Source organism: Gymnoscopelus microlampas, assembly GCF_963454915.1.
Source record: "Gymnoscopelus microlampas genome assembly, chromosome: 16".
Taxonomy (NCBI): domain Eukaryota; kingdom Metazoa; phylum Chordata; class Actinopteri; order Myctophiformes; family Myctophidae; genus Gymnoscopelus; species Gymnoscopelus microlampas.
In genome coordinates this window covers 26,752,911-26,768,089 of record NC_139953.1, presented here as the reverse complement: position 1 = coordinate 26,768,089, position 15,179 = coordinate 26,752,911, and the positions used below count along the sequence as shown (strand labels likewise).

The following is a 15,179-nucleotide window of genomic DNA, read 5'->3' as shown; positions in this document are numbered from 1 at the left end:
GCATTCAGCACTCTGACATCACCTAGGAGTGAGCTGTCAAGCTGCGTGTGTGTTTGTGTGTGTGTCCTAGATTATTTAAGGGATGGAGGGAGCACAGTGACAGCTGAAGTGGTGTGTGTGTGTGTGTGTGTGTGTCCGTGTGCATGTGCGTTAGTGCGTGTGTGTGTGTGTGTGTGTGTGTGTGTGTGTGTGTGTGTGTGTGTGCGCGCGCATGCACACTTTTGCGCAGGTGCCTTGGTGCGTGTCTCTCTCCTGGCATACCTTTATGCTGGCGTGTGCTGGATGGTTCTACCCGATCCCCGACGTCCCTTGTTGCAGTTCCACCGGTGGTTTTAATCCAAGTACGGGGGGCCGACTCCGTATGGCAGCCGCTTCCACTCTGGGATGCAGGCGGTCCAGTTACAGGTGCTGACAGGTCCTCCGGTGCTGCTGGTCAGTCACACCGCTCGGCCACTGAGAGATGGAGTGTTGTGTGTTGGGACAATCTGCTGAGGGTCGCCGCTGTGATGTTGACGTCAGTGCAAGAAGAGAGCGTGACTGTGTGTGTTTTTGTTGAAGTGGCTGTTTGTTTTGAGCAGTACTCAGCCACTGCCACTGCCTTTTAAAGTGAGAAAGTGCATGCAAAGCATGTCAGTGCTGGTGCCGGTGCTGACGGACTGTGTGCAGACTGTATGCGTGCATGCATGAGTCCAGTTGCAGCCTATATGGCTCATACCGCCACTACTTTATCAATGAAAGCCTCTGCAGCAGTGAGCAATCTGAGCATCATTGCTTGCCTCTCTCTTTCCCTTTCCTCTCCTCTCTCTCTCTCTCTCTCTCTCTCTCTCTCTCTTTCTCCCTCTCTCTCTCTCTGTCCCTCATCACAACACTGCCCCGCCCCTTTCCTGTGCGCTATCATTTCTGTGCTGCAGTAGGCGATGTTAGCTCCTCCCCCTAACCCCCCTCCTCCTTACATCATCGCTCATCCTTCCTGCTGCCTCTCTCTCTCTCTCTCTCTCTCTCTCTCTCTCTCTCTCTCTCTCTCTCTCTCTCTCTCTCTCTGTCTCTCTGTCTCTGTGTCATCTCCTCTTTCTTTCAGTCTGATGAGGAATGAAGGGACCAGCTCAGCAAGGGATGGATGATAGATGCAGTCTGTTTGTGTGTGTGCGCGTGCATACGTGTGTGCACGCATGAGTTATAGAGACAATATTAAACTGAATATCTCTAATCACATAATATGATGCAGGACTGAAGTGAAACCTAATTCATTCACAAAACCATGCATGAATTTCTTCTTTGCCATTTGATCTGCACGCCATAGATTGAGTGTACAGTCTCTAGCATAATATATCTTCATGACATCCTCGTACAGTTTGTCAAGCTACTTTAGAAATATAGCTAGCTAAGCTACATCAGTAACCCTAACCCTAACCCCGGACTAACATAACTAGCATCAGTCTAAATATGCAACAAGTACAGATACAAAGGAATAAGGAGATGGGTTAAAATTGTGGAACAAACAGTTGCTCTATAATAGACATTTGATTCCCCTCCATAAATATAAAACTAATAGAGCAAAGATATTGTACATAAAACATTGAAACACTCTGGGGAGTACTGTACATTTACTTACTGGAGCTTGTTATTACAAAGACCAAGCCTAATCGGGATATTAAATCAATTTGTTAGATTATTATTATTATTATTATTATTATTATTATTATTCCTTAATCAAATCAGTCAAGTCAAGTTATCGGGTAAAGTATGGTAGCCAGCGAGGATCAACATGACATCCTGACATTCGCAGTTTATCCTTCTTTGTACTACCGTGTCACTTTCTGAAAGTTAATGATTTTCAAATTCTTGTTTTGTTTTGTGCAAGTTCCATCATTCGTAGTTTTCAGGGAAATGCTTATATTTAAGCTAATGCTCCAGCCCAGTTATGCATTCATAACTAATGCTAAACTTTTGCCCACATTTTAAGTTTTATTCCTTGAAGTCCTTTAAACGACTTCTCTGAGGAACAATGAAGCTGATTAATTAGGTGAAATCCCCTAATAAGCATCATTATTACCAGCAAGCGAACTACATTTTCCTCAGTCGAATACTGAGAGGGATGGAGCCTGTGTTTGTGGGCCAAACAATGACTGTGCAGAATTCTGTGTGAAATCAAAGCCTGTCAGAGGACCAATCAGGAGGACCCAGCGATGACTCAGTGCTGACAACGAAGAACAATGATTAGCTTTGATGCCAGGTGCATAAGAAATGTGGGCAGAATACACATTTTCAAGGGAGACAGCAGGATTGTCTATGCAAGAGAAGTGGAAAATGTTACATAAGGCCACCAGGATATGCATTTTTCATATAAATTTGGTTGTTTTCCTATAATCCCATCTTGTCTTAAAGTAAGAAAAACCTAAGCCCTTAAGTTAGGAATATGTCTGATTTCACTGGCAGGAATTAATTATAGATCTTACAAAGCTTGAGAGAGAGAGAGAGAGAGAGAGAGAGAGAGAGAGAGAGAGAGAGAGAGAGAGAGAGAGAGAGAGAGAGAGAGAGAGAGAGAGAGAGAGAGAGAGAGAGAGAGAGAGAGAGAGAGAGAGAGAGAGAGAGAGAGAGAGAGAGAGAGAGAGAGAGAGAGAGAATATCCAAGGCAATGTTAGAGTCAGTGGGCTCCATAAAATTAGTACAGCTGCTTTGAAGTACCAGTGCTCTCTCTGCCTTGTTGAGTTGAGCCAGTAGTGTAAAATAAAATAACAGCCTAGTTTAGTGAAAAAGTTCCAGAAAACCCTGCAGACCCCTGGGGTGCTATTCCATACTTCTGACATAACTGCAAAATTATTTTGGTGTAAAAATACATATTCTTTGATCCTTGCCACTGATGACATTTGATTAGATTAGATAGAAGTTAGTTTGCTCTTGCAAGTAAGAATTTATGAGAGGGCTGCTTAAATCTTTCAAAGAATTACCAAAGTCTTCTCCAAGTCAATTATGGATTTTCTTCTGGCAGTAGTACATAATACAGCAGCCCCCTAAAAAAGCTAAAACTGTGATGACCATATGGCGTGTAGGGGTAATGTACGTTTTGCCATTTTGAGCGCATGTGATGGTCATGCTGCGTTCGCACTAGCAGCAACAAACAGTGGTGGGAAAAGTACTCAAATTGTGTACTTAAGTAAAAGTACCAATACTGCAATGCAGAAATACTATGGAGTTACATTTGTGTCAAATACAGTTACAAGTAAAAGTCCGGAATGCAAAATTTACTAAAAGGGCTTTGAAAGATCTACAAGCTCACAAGCAACACGTTGTGAGCTTGTAGAGTATTATATAGGGCTGAAGTGGTTAATGCAATCCTGTAGTAATAATCAAAAACTACGAAGTAACTAGTAAATAAAGTTTTCAAATAATTGTAGGGTAAAAAAAATAAATCCTCTGACATGTAATGGAGTAGAAGTAAAAGTATTGAACATTGGCAGTACTCCACTAAATAAAAAAAGAAATAAAAATGGTACTTAAGTACAGTACTTGAGTAAATATACTTAGTTACTTTCCACCACTGGCAACAAACCAACTGGCTGCAAGTCATTTTCAGTGGAAGCTAGCGACATGAAGGTTCAAAGTGCTGCCCGATACTCACTGCGTGACGCGTTACAAATCAAAGTTGAGCCGGCCACTACTTTTAAAGCCTTCCAACGTCTCTGAGGACGACGTAGAGAGGCTGTCTCCACTCCAATGACGCAGTGAAGCGCCAGTCAATCATTGTTTCACCGTTTCCACTCCCTTTCTCTCTCTCTCACCACAATAGGCCTTTTTCATGGCAGCAATATTGACATACAATAAATAGTTGCGTGATGTCACTTCCTTCACTGCGTTACTAATGATAATAATTCCGACAGACTCTCTCGTCAAGAAGAAAACCATTTATTACAATCATATTGCATTGTATTAGGCGGCGTGGCTCTGCTCCTGTGATACAGACTTATCTGCGCAAGCATGACACACACACTCTGAGATCACAAACTCCTCTGAAGCAGAGCCTAAAGATACACCATTACATTGATATAATAGACATAAAAACCACCCATGGGTCAGAGAACCTTTCATTTTATTTCATTTCATCTTTATTTATTTCATTAATGGTTTTACACGATTACATTCATTTACTTTTCTTTTTTACTTTTGACATATTCCATAAATGAAAAGGAGCAGGAAGAAGATAAATATTGTTTATACCTGCCCCCATCTACATTTAAGAATAATCATTGATGCTTGATGCTCTGTCCAATGGCTACCAAGCAGTGCATCACCATGATTCATCAAAATAAAAAGGACTAGAAAAAATGGGAAAAAATAATGACAGTAGGCTACAAGGAAATAAAGCAAAAATAAACAAAAAAATGAAAATTAACCAAGCAGGAGAGGACAAGGAAATACAACAAAAACAATCAAAAAATGAAAATTAACCATCCAATTCAAACTTACTATATATATATTTTTTTAAAACACTTTCTTGAACTGAAAAATTGTTGTACAACTCTTCAACTCCTTGCTTTGAGAATTCCATAAATTTATACCTGTAACAGAAATACATATTTGTTTTAATGTTGTCCGAGCAACATTAAAACAAACCTGAAGATAGAGAGAAATTAAAAGAACATGATAAAATACATGGACCTGCATTGAATAACATGCTGACATAGAGAAAACCTAAATTCTACTACACAGGAGCAGCCTGGGGAGGTTGGAGGGAGACAGGAGAATGTCGGTCTGCTTAAATGGATTGTGTAGATCATGGGTCTTCAACAGGGGGTTCGGGACCCCTAGGGGGTCCTCAGAGTTACTATACAACATGTAGTCCCTGCTTCATCTCATCTCAGCTAAGGGGGTCATTGGCCCCTGGTGTACATTGTACTATTAGGATCATGGCCAGGATCATGTTGTTTTCCAATGGCTATATTAAATGAAGCTGTACCACAGCCATAGAGAGAATACTCAATTCTGATTGGCCGGAGGATAATATACGTAAGATAACTGCGTGGCTCTGTCATCACATTTCTAAAAAATAATATGCGCAGTAAAAATCGAATCCTGTGATTCTGGGGATACACATGGGAACGGTGTGCGTCCAATGGACCTCGCACCGTCTATGACTTTAGTCATCTCTGACGTCACTAATCGATGACATATCTATGAGGTATGACTCCAAAAAAGGTTTCAGCCCGTTCTAAGCCTCGGTTATGTCCATTCTAAAACAGAAAGTGTGTCTGTGTTAAAATTAGTGCTTAATCATTGCCACAGAGTGTTTGTTAACCCCCCCCCCCAAACAAACAAATGGTAAATAAATGGTAAATGGTGCATTTATATAGCGCTTTTATCCAAAGTGCTTTACATAGATTGTGCATTGCAATTACCAATTGGACAGCTGATTGCCACGTCAGTGTATGACGTATGGGTCTTGCATGACGCTGTTTACAGCCACATAGTAATGAGCATGCACGTAACCTCTCGAGTCTATACTGCCTGAACTACCTCACAGGCTACGCATAATTCAAGTGTTTTCAGGACAATTCCCTTTAACTTGGGTCCTCTTGGCATCCCGTTTATTATCACAAAGGATACACTATTGACCAATTGCCATTTGAGAAGCAATAAGCGAGTGGACATTTTGTCATGCTTCTGTTTATTCTTGCTCTGCTACACTATAATCAGCTACGTGTGTAAAGAAGTCTCCTTTCTCTCCCATTTACCTTAAATCCCCCCCAAAAAATCTAGTTTTTATTATGAAAATAGAAATTTGACATTTCAGATGAAATGCACGACAGAGGCAGGGCGCGGTGTCCTTGTGACATCTCTACGTTCACCTCAGACCTTCACTCTCTCTCTTTCTCTCTCACTCTTTTTTCTATAACCTGCCCTCTGACCAATCTCCATTCCATCAAGCTGAAACGATTTCCATTCTGCTCTTTCCCAGCCCACGATTGCCTGATGGCAGAGGCGGCAGGGTCATAGGCTGAGAATGAGTGTTGTTTCCTGGTCACGACCAATCTGTTCATCCCCTCTCCTCTCTGGGTGATGTCACCTGGAGGGGATTGCATCACTGCAACAACGGCCGCTGCAGTGACTGCCATTATGTCTACTGTCCATGTAACTCAGTGTTTCTGCAATGGGTTTTCCATGAAAAATGACAGACCGATAGTCAGACGTGCATGCACGTGCACACGTACGCACGCACGCACGCACTCGCGCGCACACACACACACACACACACACACACACACACACACACACACACACACACACACACACACACACACACACACACACACACACACACACACACACACACACACACACACACACACACACACACACACACACACCACACTCCTCATGAATACAGTCATCCTTGCCTCACTATCCTTCCATCTTTGCACTTTGAAGCTGTTCTTGACTCAGAATCTCTCATAAATAAACCATACTCTCTCCCCCTCTCCTTTCCACAGGCTCCGGCAATGAGCATCTTTGGGGAAAAGCACCTCTCTTCTGATACACCACTGTCACTTGTGGCTTTCTCTCCCACACTCAAAAATAGTAAACCCTGCCTTGAGCGCGTGCTGGTGCAAAGCAACGCTTCGCCTGGAATGTGACACAATGCGAGGATAGGAGCGTGCGCGCGCGTGTGTGTGTGTGTGTGTGTGTGTGTGTGTGTGTGTGTGTGTGTGTGTGTGTGTGTGTGTGTGTGTGTGTGTGTGTGTGTGTGTGTGTGTGTGTGTGTGTGTGTGTGTGTGTGTTGTGTGTGTGTGTGAGGGAGTGTTAATATATACAGACATGTGACAGTATCAGTATTGTACATTATTGGCGTCAATCATCATCTGGAATACAGTGCCAGTGCAAGAGGGGTGCAACAGGCATGCACAAGCATTGATGCAAGTTGAGCGGGGGTCTCCCAGGGGTCTATATTTGGCCCCCTCCTCGTTTCCCTCTACACCATATTTTTCGCAGAATGTTCTGCTCCTGTTATGACACGCCCACAAGGGATGCTAGGGTTCATGTTGTGGTTAAATGACAGTCACACACAGGAGGAGGAGACAGGAATCCACTAAGTGACATGCAATGTTCCTGTATATCAAAGTGTTCCTTTGACGGGTGAGGGGGGTATTTTTTTTTTTGAGACTCACAACTCACTGAGTGAATGATCTATACACAATATTGGGGGTGTTTCCTTTGAGTGTGACGCACGCACGCACGCACGCACGCACGCACGCACGCACGCACGCACGCACGCACGCACGCACACACTATATCTTGTTATTAGGCACAGCATACCTCAAGGCTCTCCCTGGGCCTGAAAGTCAAGCTCACTGAATCTATCATAGGCTAATGAGCACCCCCCCCACACACACACAGACACACACACACACACACACACACACACACACACACACACACACACACACACACACACACACACACACACACACACACACAGGCACATGCCCGAAGTGTGTGTGTGTGTGTGTGTGTGTGTGTGTGTGTGTGTGTGTGTGTGTGTGTGTGTGTGTGTGTGTGTGTGTGTGTGTGTGTGTGTGTGTGTGTGTGTGTGTGTGAGAGAGAGAGAGAGAGAGACTCTGCACCCTCCAAGCACCCCCACGTGCTCCTGAGTCGGTAAATCTTTGGATTTGGGATTTGTGTGTTCGTGCCGATGTGTGCACAAATGAGTGTGCTTTTGAGGATGTGTCTGTTGTCGTATATTCCAGTCCTGGGGCACATTTCGGCATGTGCGTGCGTGTATGCGTGTGCATGTGGGTGTGTAGGAGGAAGTGCATCTACAATACAATTCCCATTGGGACTGACAACACTGCGGTGCTGAGTGAAGGAGACGGGGACACAGTGAGAAAGTGAGAGAGGTGTAGAAAAAAGGAGACAGAACCTGGCCAATTACAGTGTCTCACTGGCCAGTTCTCATCACTGTGCCCAGTCAGCTAAAACCAGCCGGAGGGAGCAGCAATCGTAGCACACTCACTCCCATCCAACTCTCACCTTGTCCAGAACCACCGATCCGACCGATATGCCCATATATAGGCATATACGGAGACCTGGTTGTTCAGAACTGTCCATCCCGACCCCTATGACGGACAACTTCAAACTCGGTGAGGCGCCAAATGGGAAGTCGGTCGATCTGCGGATCCCCAAAATGTTTAGCTAAAATCCCCATATACTGCATGGGATGCAAGTCTATGTCATCATGAGTCATGACATAGACTTGCTTGGACTCCATATTTTGCAGCACGGGAAAGAAAACACCAACACCAACAGTTTTGTGCTGGTGAAGGGGAAACATTGATACATTTTGGGGCATACAGTAGCCTACGTATTACTTACTGGAGCTTCTTACAAATGTAAAGCCTGATCAAGATAGATAGCAATACGAAATGACTGTTTTCAACAAGTGTTGACAGTTAAGTTAAGTTATCGAGTGAAGTATAGCCTGTGAGGATCAACAGGACATGTGAGGCCACAACATCCTGACATTCCCAAATTATACTTCTTCGTACGACAGGGTCGCTTTCGGAAAGTAAATGATTTTCAACCCGAAAAATGTGATAATGGTGATACGACAATGTTAGCTAGAAGTTAACTATAAAGACCTCAGGTGAGTGTGTGTGTGTGTGTGTGTGTGTGTGTGTGTGTGTGTGTGTGTGTGTGTGTGTGTGTGTGTGTGTGTGTGTGTGTGTGTGTGTGTGTGTGTGTGTGTGTGTGCTTATTCCTGCACCTTGAGTTGAGTGGAATGTGATTATCAGTATCCAAGTCAAAGATGAGATGATGCTTTAAAATGCTCCCTGTTCTGCTGCAGAGATAAAGAGCTGATCAGTTATGCATGTGTGCCTGCAAATTTTGCAGGCACACATGCATAACACATTTTGTGTGTGTGTGTGTGTGTGTGTGTGTGTGTGTGTGTGTGTGTGTGTGTGTGTGTGTGTGTGTGTGTGTGTGTGTGTGTGTGTGTGTGTGTGTGTGTGTGTGTGTGTGTGTGTGTGTGTGTGTGTGTGTGTGTGTGGATCACTGCATGAATTCCCTGGCCTATCCCTGTCAGTCAGCCGTTCAAAGGCTGTATTACTGAAAAGGTCAACAGGCGTCTGCTAGACAGACAGGAAAAATAGAGATAGGCATCATCAGTCATAAAAGAGATTGAGGAAGGACATCTGCTAAATATTGAAACAAATAAAATAAGATACAATTAGAATATTTTTTAATGTTTTTGAAACTGTCTGAACGGATCACAGTGAAATTCTCTCAAAAAGTGTTGATTTAACTCTGAGTGTAAAAAAAGTAACTAAATGGTCGTTAGCATTGCATAAGATTTGTATACTACATAACATTTGTAAACTCTCAGTTAAAAATGTTATAGATTAACACTGAGGATTTTACTGAAGAAATAAGGGATGAAACTAGAGGTTCTGGAAACTACAGTGCCGTTTCATTATTTGTTGTTGATCAGATTGAGAATGCAGATTCTTCTTGTCCATTAAATTCCCTTTGCATGTGCCTCCGTTCAAATGAGACATGACACATACGCGCTTGGGGTTTCCCTCAGCGTTATCTAACGCTGTCCCTGCCTTGCTTGGCCTGGTAGTACTGTATGTACAGTATGAACCATTAGCAAACCACAGCCCAAGGATAGAAATATGTTTTTCACCTGCCGTTGTTTTGTACTGGATCTGGTCATGGGACTCCGCAGCATAGTTCAAAAGGTAAAACCAAGCAACAATGGCGGTGCAGAGCTGTGTGGTGTAACCCAAAAGCATGCTGTGCTAAATACTGTAGATTTCAGGTCATTATGTTTGTCAGTCTGGCTAATCACTGGTTACCACTGCAAGATTATTACCTCTCAAGCCTCTTAAGCCTACTCAGGCTGTTTTGTGTTATTAAAGGGTAACTAAACCCTGTTTGTTTCCTGGACTGTAAAAGTTGACCATTACTTATATTATAAGTAATGTACACTGATGTAAGTACTACAGGTGTGGCTAATTAAATTGAATAATGGGAGTGTTAGATTTAGGTGTGGTTGTGCACATTAGCACATAATGACATTAGCTAGTCTATAATATGGTCAATGCTTTCATAATGCTTTAACCCATTAAGACCTGAGGCTGATTTGGAAAAAATGTTTTATCTTGCCATATATTGGTGTTCAAACTTTTTCATGTCAAGGACCATCAAAATGATATGTAATTTATCTGTAAATATATATATTCAAAGATTTGCATACATCTTCACGATTCTCCAAAAATAGCAGATCTACAAGCTCTATGAGCTTGTATATCTACTATTTTTGAACAGCCAAAGTATAAAATAATGGTTAAAGTGCTTATAGTGCTATATATATACAGCTAAAATCTAAAATCTAAAATGACACAGATGCTTTTTTAATGGGACAAGGGATAATAATTCTTCGATTTGAATGAAGTACGCCAATTCTCTAAACCTGCGAACACCTTGTGCTGTTTGTATGCTTCATGCGTTATGATACTCTGTGTGTGTAAGTGAGCAGTTCTACACGTGTTATGACCAAAGAGTTATATATACGGTTGTGTGTGTGTGTGTGTGTGTGTGTGTGTGTGTGTGTGTGTGTGTGTGTGTGTGTGTGTGTGTGTGTGTGTGTGTGTGTGTGTGTGTGTGTGTGTGTGTGTGTGTGTGTGTGTGTGTAAAAGTGCAGTTCCACAAGTGTTCACAAGCAGTTCCGTGTTGCAGTTATTGGCCATAATGGAATCTCTGGATTGCTCCTGGGACAACAGTAGGCAGTAGGAACACATGCTGACACCAAGATGTACTGTATTATGTACACCACAGTCAAATGTATTGCATAAGTGTACACGAGGAGCGGACACAACCCGTGCACCTCCCTATCTGTCTGGTGATGTTGTTTTGCTTATAGAAGAGACTTGTGTTGACACAAATTGATTCTCTTTATGTTCATAGCCTGTCTGAGAGACAGGAGCATAATTCAACAAATACTACAACTGCAACAGCAGCTACAATATTTAACTGAAACTATAGTGAAGAGAATAGACTGCCTATTAGTATATCAGTGATGCTCAACCTCCTGTTTTATATGCAATAGGCCAAAAACATGTATCTCAAAATGGTCAACACCTCAAAACATTAGTAAAATTGCAATAGTGCAGGTAAAAGGTAAAAACGCTTTTAGCGCAGCAATGGGAAATTTCCAGAATAAGGGTGGGTGAATTAGTATCTTTATCATATAATGTGCAGTAATACACATAATGCATACTGTAGATACGCTTATATACAGTAGTTACATTAGTGCAAGTAAACAGTGTGAGCAAAACTACAAGGGGGCATTTACAGATTGAATGCAGGTTTTGTTTCCTTTTCTGTTTGGTCCATGCGGCTCTGACAGCCTCAGGGAAAAAACTCTTCCTGAGCCTGAGGGTGATGCTTGTTAGACTACTTGCTTGTTAATGTATTGCCTGATGACTGCATTTCAAAGTGAGATGTCTAAAGCCGGATTTCCAGTAAACTTGGACAACGGACACACATTATCAATATCCTCCAACTTCCTGTTCTTCCAGTGTCATGGGTTGGCAGTCGATCAGCTGTCAAACTAAAAGGTGAGAACTGATTGGCTGAAGCACTCCGCAGTGATGTTTTGTTGCACACTGTGTGCCAAACCCACATGATACTTGTGCTTAGGCATTCCAAGTATGTACTATACAGTATCTGCTGGAGATGTACTGTCTGTGTACCCATACATACTCACCACCCCAACCCCCGCAAACACACGCGCTCAAATTCCATAACGTCTTAGTTTTTGTTCTGTGACAGCCACCTGTCACAAGGAAGTTTACCTGTTTTTAATGAGTGCTCCGTTAACGTGCACGAGGTGTAGTCATTGGTATGCATCAGCAACAGCAAGGCACAAACAGAGGCTTCACATGGAATATATTACATAGACATAAATGGTATAGCTAAGCAGTCTTACAACTGAAACGTTATCTATTTTTCCCTCTGTGTGTTAATAAGCATGAGCATCCAGTTATATCTAGTTTGACCATAATGTAACCTTCTGATCAGTGTTTGGATCTATTATGTATGCACTTCTTCAGCAGATCCAAATCAAATAATTCAAACGTTTGTGTGTGTTGTGTGTGTGTGTTGTGTTATGTGTGCACGCACGCATTGTGAGGTATCTGCTTTATTGCTTCCATGTACATGACACACACGCACACGCACGCACACGCACACACATACACACATCAGATGGTGAGCTGAGTCTCCGGTTTGGCATCACGCATTCCTCCCACCCCCCAGCTGCCTGTGGTTTCAATCCTTCTGGTTATCTTTCTAGTGTATGTCAACTTTATTTGTAGACTTGGGAACCTAATGTACAGTGAAGATGTACACACGATAAACAGTATTTAGCTGACTGTGTGTCATTTAACAGCATAACTTCGCTGTGTAATTACCATACTTTACATTGAATATTAATAATTGTACTATATTTTAATTTCTAATTATTTTTTACTTTATATTATATACAGTAAGTATACGTCAAACATTATACAACTTAAAGGACTATACCAGTCTAACCAGTCACTTTCAGAAGGCACCGAATATTGTCCAACAACAGGTTCAAGCATTCATACTCGCTATACTGCTATGGTTTAATCAACTTATCTATAACATAGAAGCAATCTCACCATTGTGTTGCATTTTCTGTCATTTACTATTGTCTTACATTACAATGAAACATTCTCACTTTAACTTTTTAAGTTGTGGTCCTTAAAACATGGAATCAGCAGCTTGGGGTTGGCTTACATATTCTATGCCATTAACCGTAAAATGTCTGCCATGGTCAACAGAAAGACAATCTGCAATGGCCTGCAATTTTGTTTCCAAAAAATCACAACATGAACAATTGTTTTTGGCCACTCCCAGTGCCACAAACCTTTTTTGCCAATTGGCATAACAGTTACTCACCAGTTGTTTGGGTCATAAGTTATGACCCTAAAAGGCTGAAATGTGTCGCAAAAAGGCAGACTCTGCCTTTTTGCGACACATTTCAGCCTCTTAGGGCAAAAACCACTAGAGGGTGGGTTAGGAAGGTTTGACCAATAACTGCTGGTGGCCATTTTGAAAAATGCCACCACCAGGGTATGAATTTGTGATGCCCCAACATCGTTTTGTTCTCAATATACCGTATATATCAACACATCTGCCAAATCTGGTGCTTTTAATACAAAATGATGAATGAAAGCTACCGGCCACTAATAGTACGACGGTGTCTCTTAAGAACAGATGTTCAAGCTACCGTCTTGACCGACTAATCGAGAGTGTTCCAAAAATCCACCTCTGTTTTCAGCCATGAATCATAATGGTCTCAAGCCAAGTTTAGAATTCTGTGGGAAAAAGTTATGAAGTTGGAGAGCTAAGTAAGCTGTCACATTTCTCTCTAGACATGAAAAATGCCCTCATTCTTATGGGAGATATTGTTTCATGGTTGAGAGCTTTGCTTTGGCTTTCAGCATTCTCCTCTCAGCTTGGCAAATCAAACGATTTCAAGGCAAGCTGCTGAAGGGAGAGCCATAGGGATTGCTAGGGACTAGACATCCACCATGGGATGGCATGCCCTTTGAAAAGTCAATGGATCACAACTTTTCTTTGCTCCTCTTAGGCTATACCTGTCCTTGCATACGTGCTTGTATGATTAATTCACTGTCAAAAAGTCTCAATACTCCAGTCTACTGTTAAAATCAAAAATACATGTTGCTGCAGAGCTTTGATACAATTGGCATTGAATACATTTTCTGAGAACATTTAAAAAAATTAAATAAGCCGCTCAAAAGCAAAGAAGCTCAAAAGCAATTGTGAAATGATGTTTTTCTATTACATCTCTGAAATCTTGTTTTTCACAGTCAAACAGTATAGCCTATGGGGGTGCTTCATGGCCAGTCGTTTTTAGACCAACTCTCGTCTTAGCGTCAAAGTGTGATGCTATTCCAAAATTCAAACCCACCCAAATCCATGTCATGTTTACATAATATTTGCCCATTGTCAATCCGCTCACAATTGTCATTCCTGTCAGTCCCTTTGTGCAAGCAATGGAATTCCAGTCTGTCCAGGAACAATGGGAAGTGGTAACTTAAGAGTGGTGATCCAAGTGGTTCTTATCAGATATGGAAGCGTACAGGAGCCGTGGAGAGCAAACAGGGCGCACAGCCATACTATTTACAGACTTGTGCATTGTCTCAGAGTCTCCTTTGTCTCTCGATATGCTCACAGTATGACAACTATTTATCCTCGCCTCGCTGTATGCTGCAGCACTGGAGGTGTGATATTACAGACATATAAATGTTATGTTTTACATGACAGTGGCGTATACAACGGTGTCCAAATGCACATAACTCCGACATACAGGTACACTGAAACACACACATACATACATACACCAGTACAGTACACACAAAAACACACGCATGCACTTGCTCGCGCGTGCACGCACGCACGCACGCACGCATGCACGCACGCACGCACACACACACAAATGCACACACAAATGCACACATAGGGGTTCATATTGTTTCTTTTCTTCTCTTCTCTGAGGGCCAGTGTGTCCCTCTCGGGTCCACTTCCTCTACAGCCGTCTGCTGCTTCCTGTCTGGCGCCACACCAAGGAGTGCCGCTTGTTCCCCTGCTGTCACCACAACCAATGCCACACGGGAGTTGGGAGGATGGGAGGACAGAGGGAAAGGGTCAGCGATGGAGAGAGGGAAAGACAGGGGAGAGTCCCATATCTAAAATAAAACCCACGATCTGAGCGTCACCACTGTGAGGAAATCATTTCATCGTAGTAGTCTATATATGGAAATCATATATAGGCATAGAGCGCAGCTCTATGCCGCGCTATGAGCTTGTATATCTGATATTTTTTGAACAGCCAAAGATATCTAAAATGACCGGGATGCCTTCCCGGATTGAATGGTTTAACCCCAAAACGCTGAGTCAGAATGCTGAAAGCATTTTGTGACGTGTGATATTGTCGTCTTCCAGATATACCTGGCATTATCTGCCATGATAATGATGATTGGCCTCCCCCAATTCAGGTGCAGACGGGAGCTCCAATGGTGGTGGAACAGTGTTCCACGCTGGATCCCAGTGTCCACCATAGCTCTGCA

At 42.5% G+C, this 15,179-nt stretch overlaps 1 protein-coding gene across 1 annotated transcript in view; it reads right to left on the bottom strand.

The window, feature by feature from the left end:
* Window positions 1-6,110, bottom strand: part of LOC311062925 (uncharacterized protein) — a gene marked incomplete at both ends in the record, with an annotated part of 40,596 nt that extends 34,486 nt beyond the window's left edge. The window contains one exon of the mRNA XM_084082144.1: window positions 5,904-6,110. Within this exon, the coding sequence (XP_083938270.1) occupies window positions 5,904-6,110 (207 nt within the window). The remainder of the gene's footprint in view (window positions 1-5,903) is intronic.
* Between the last annotated feature and the right edge of the window lie 9,069 nt (window positions 6,111-15,179).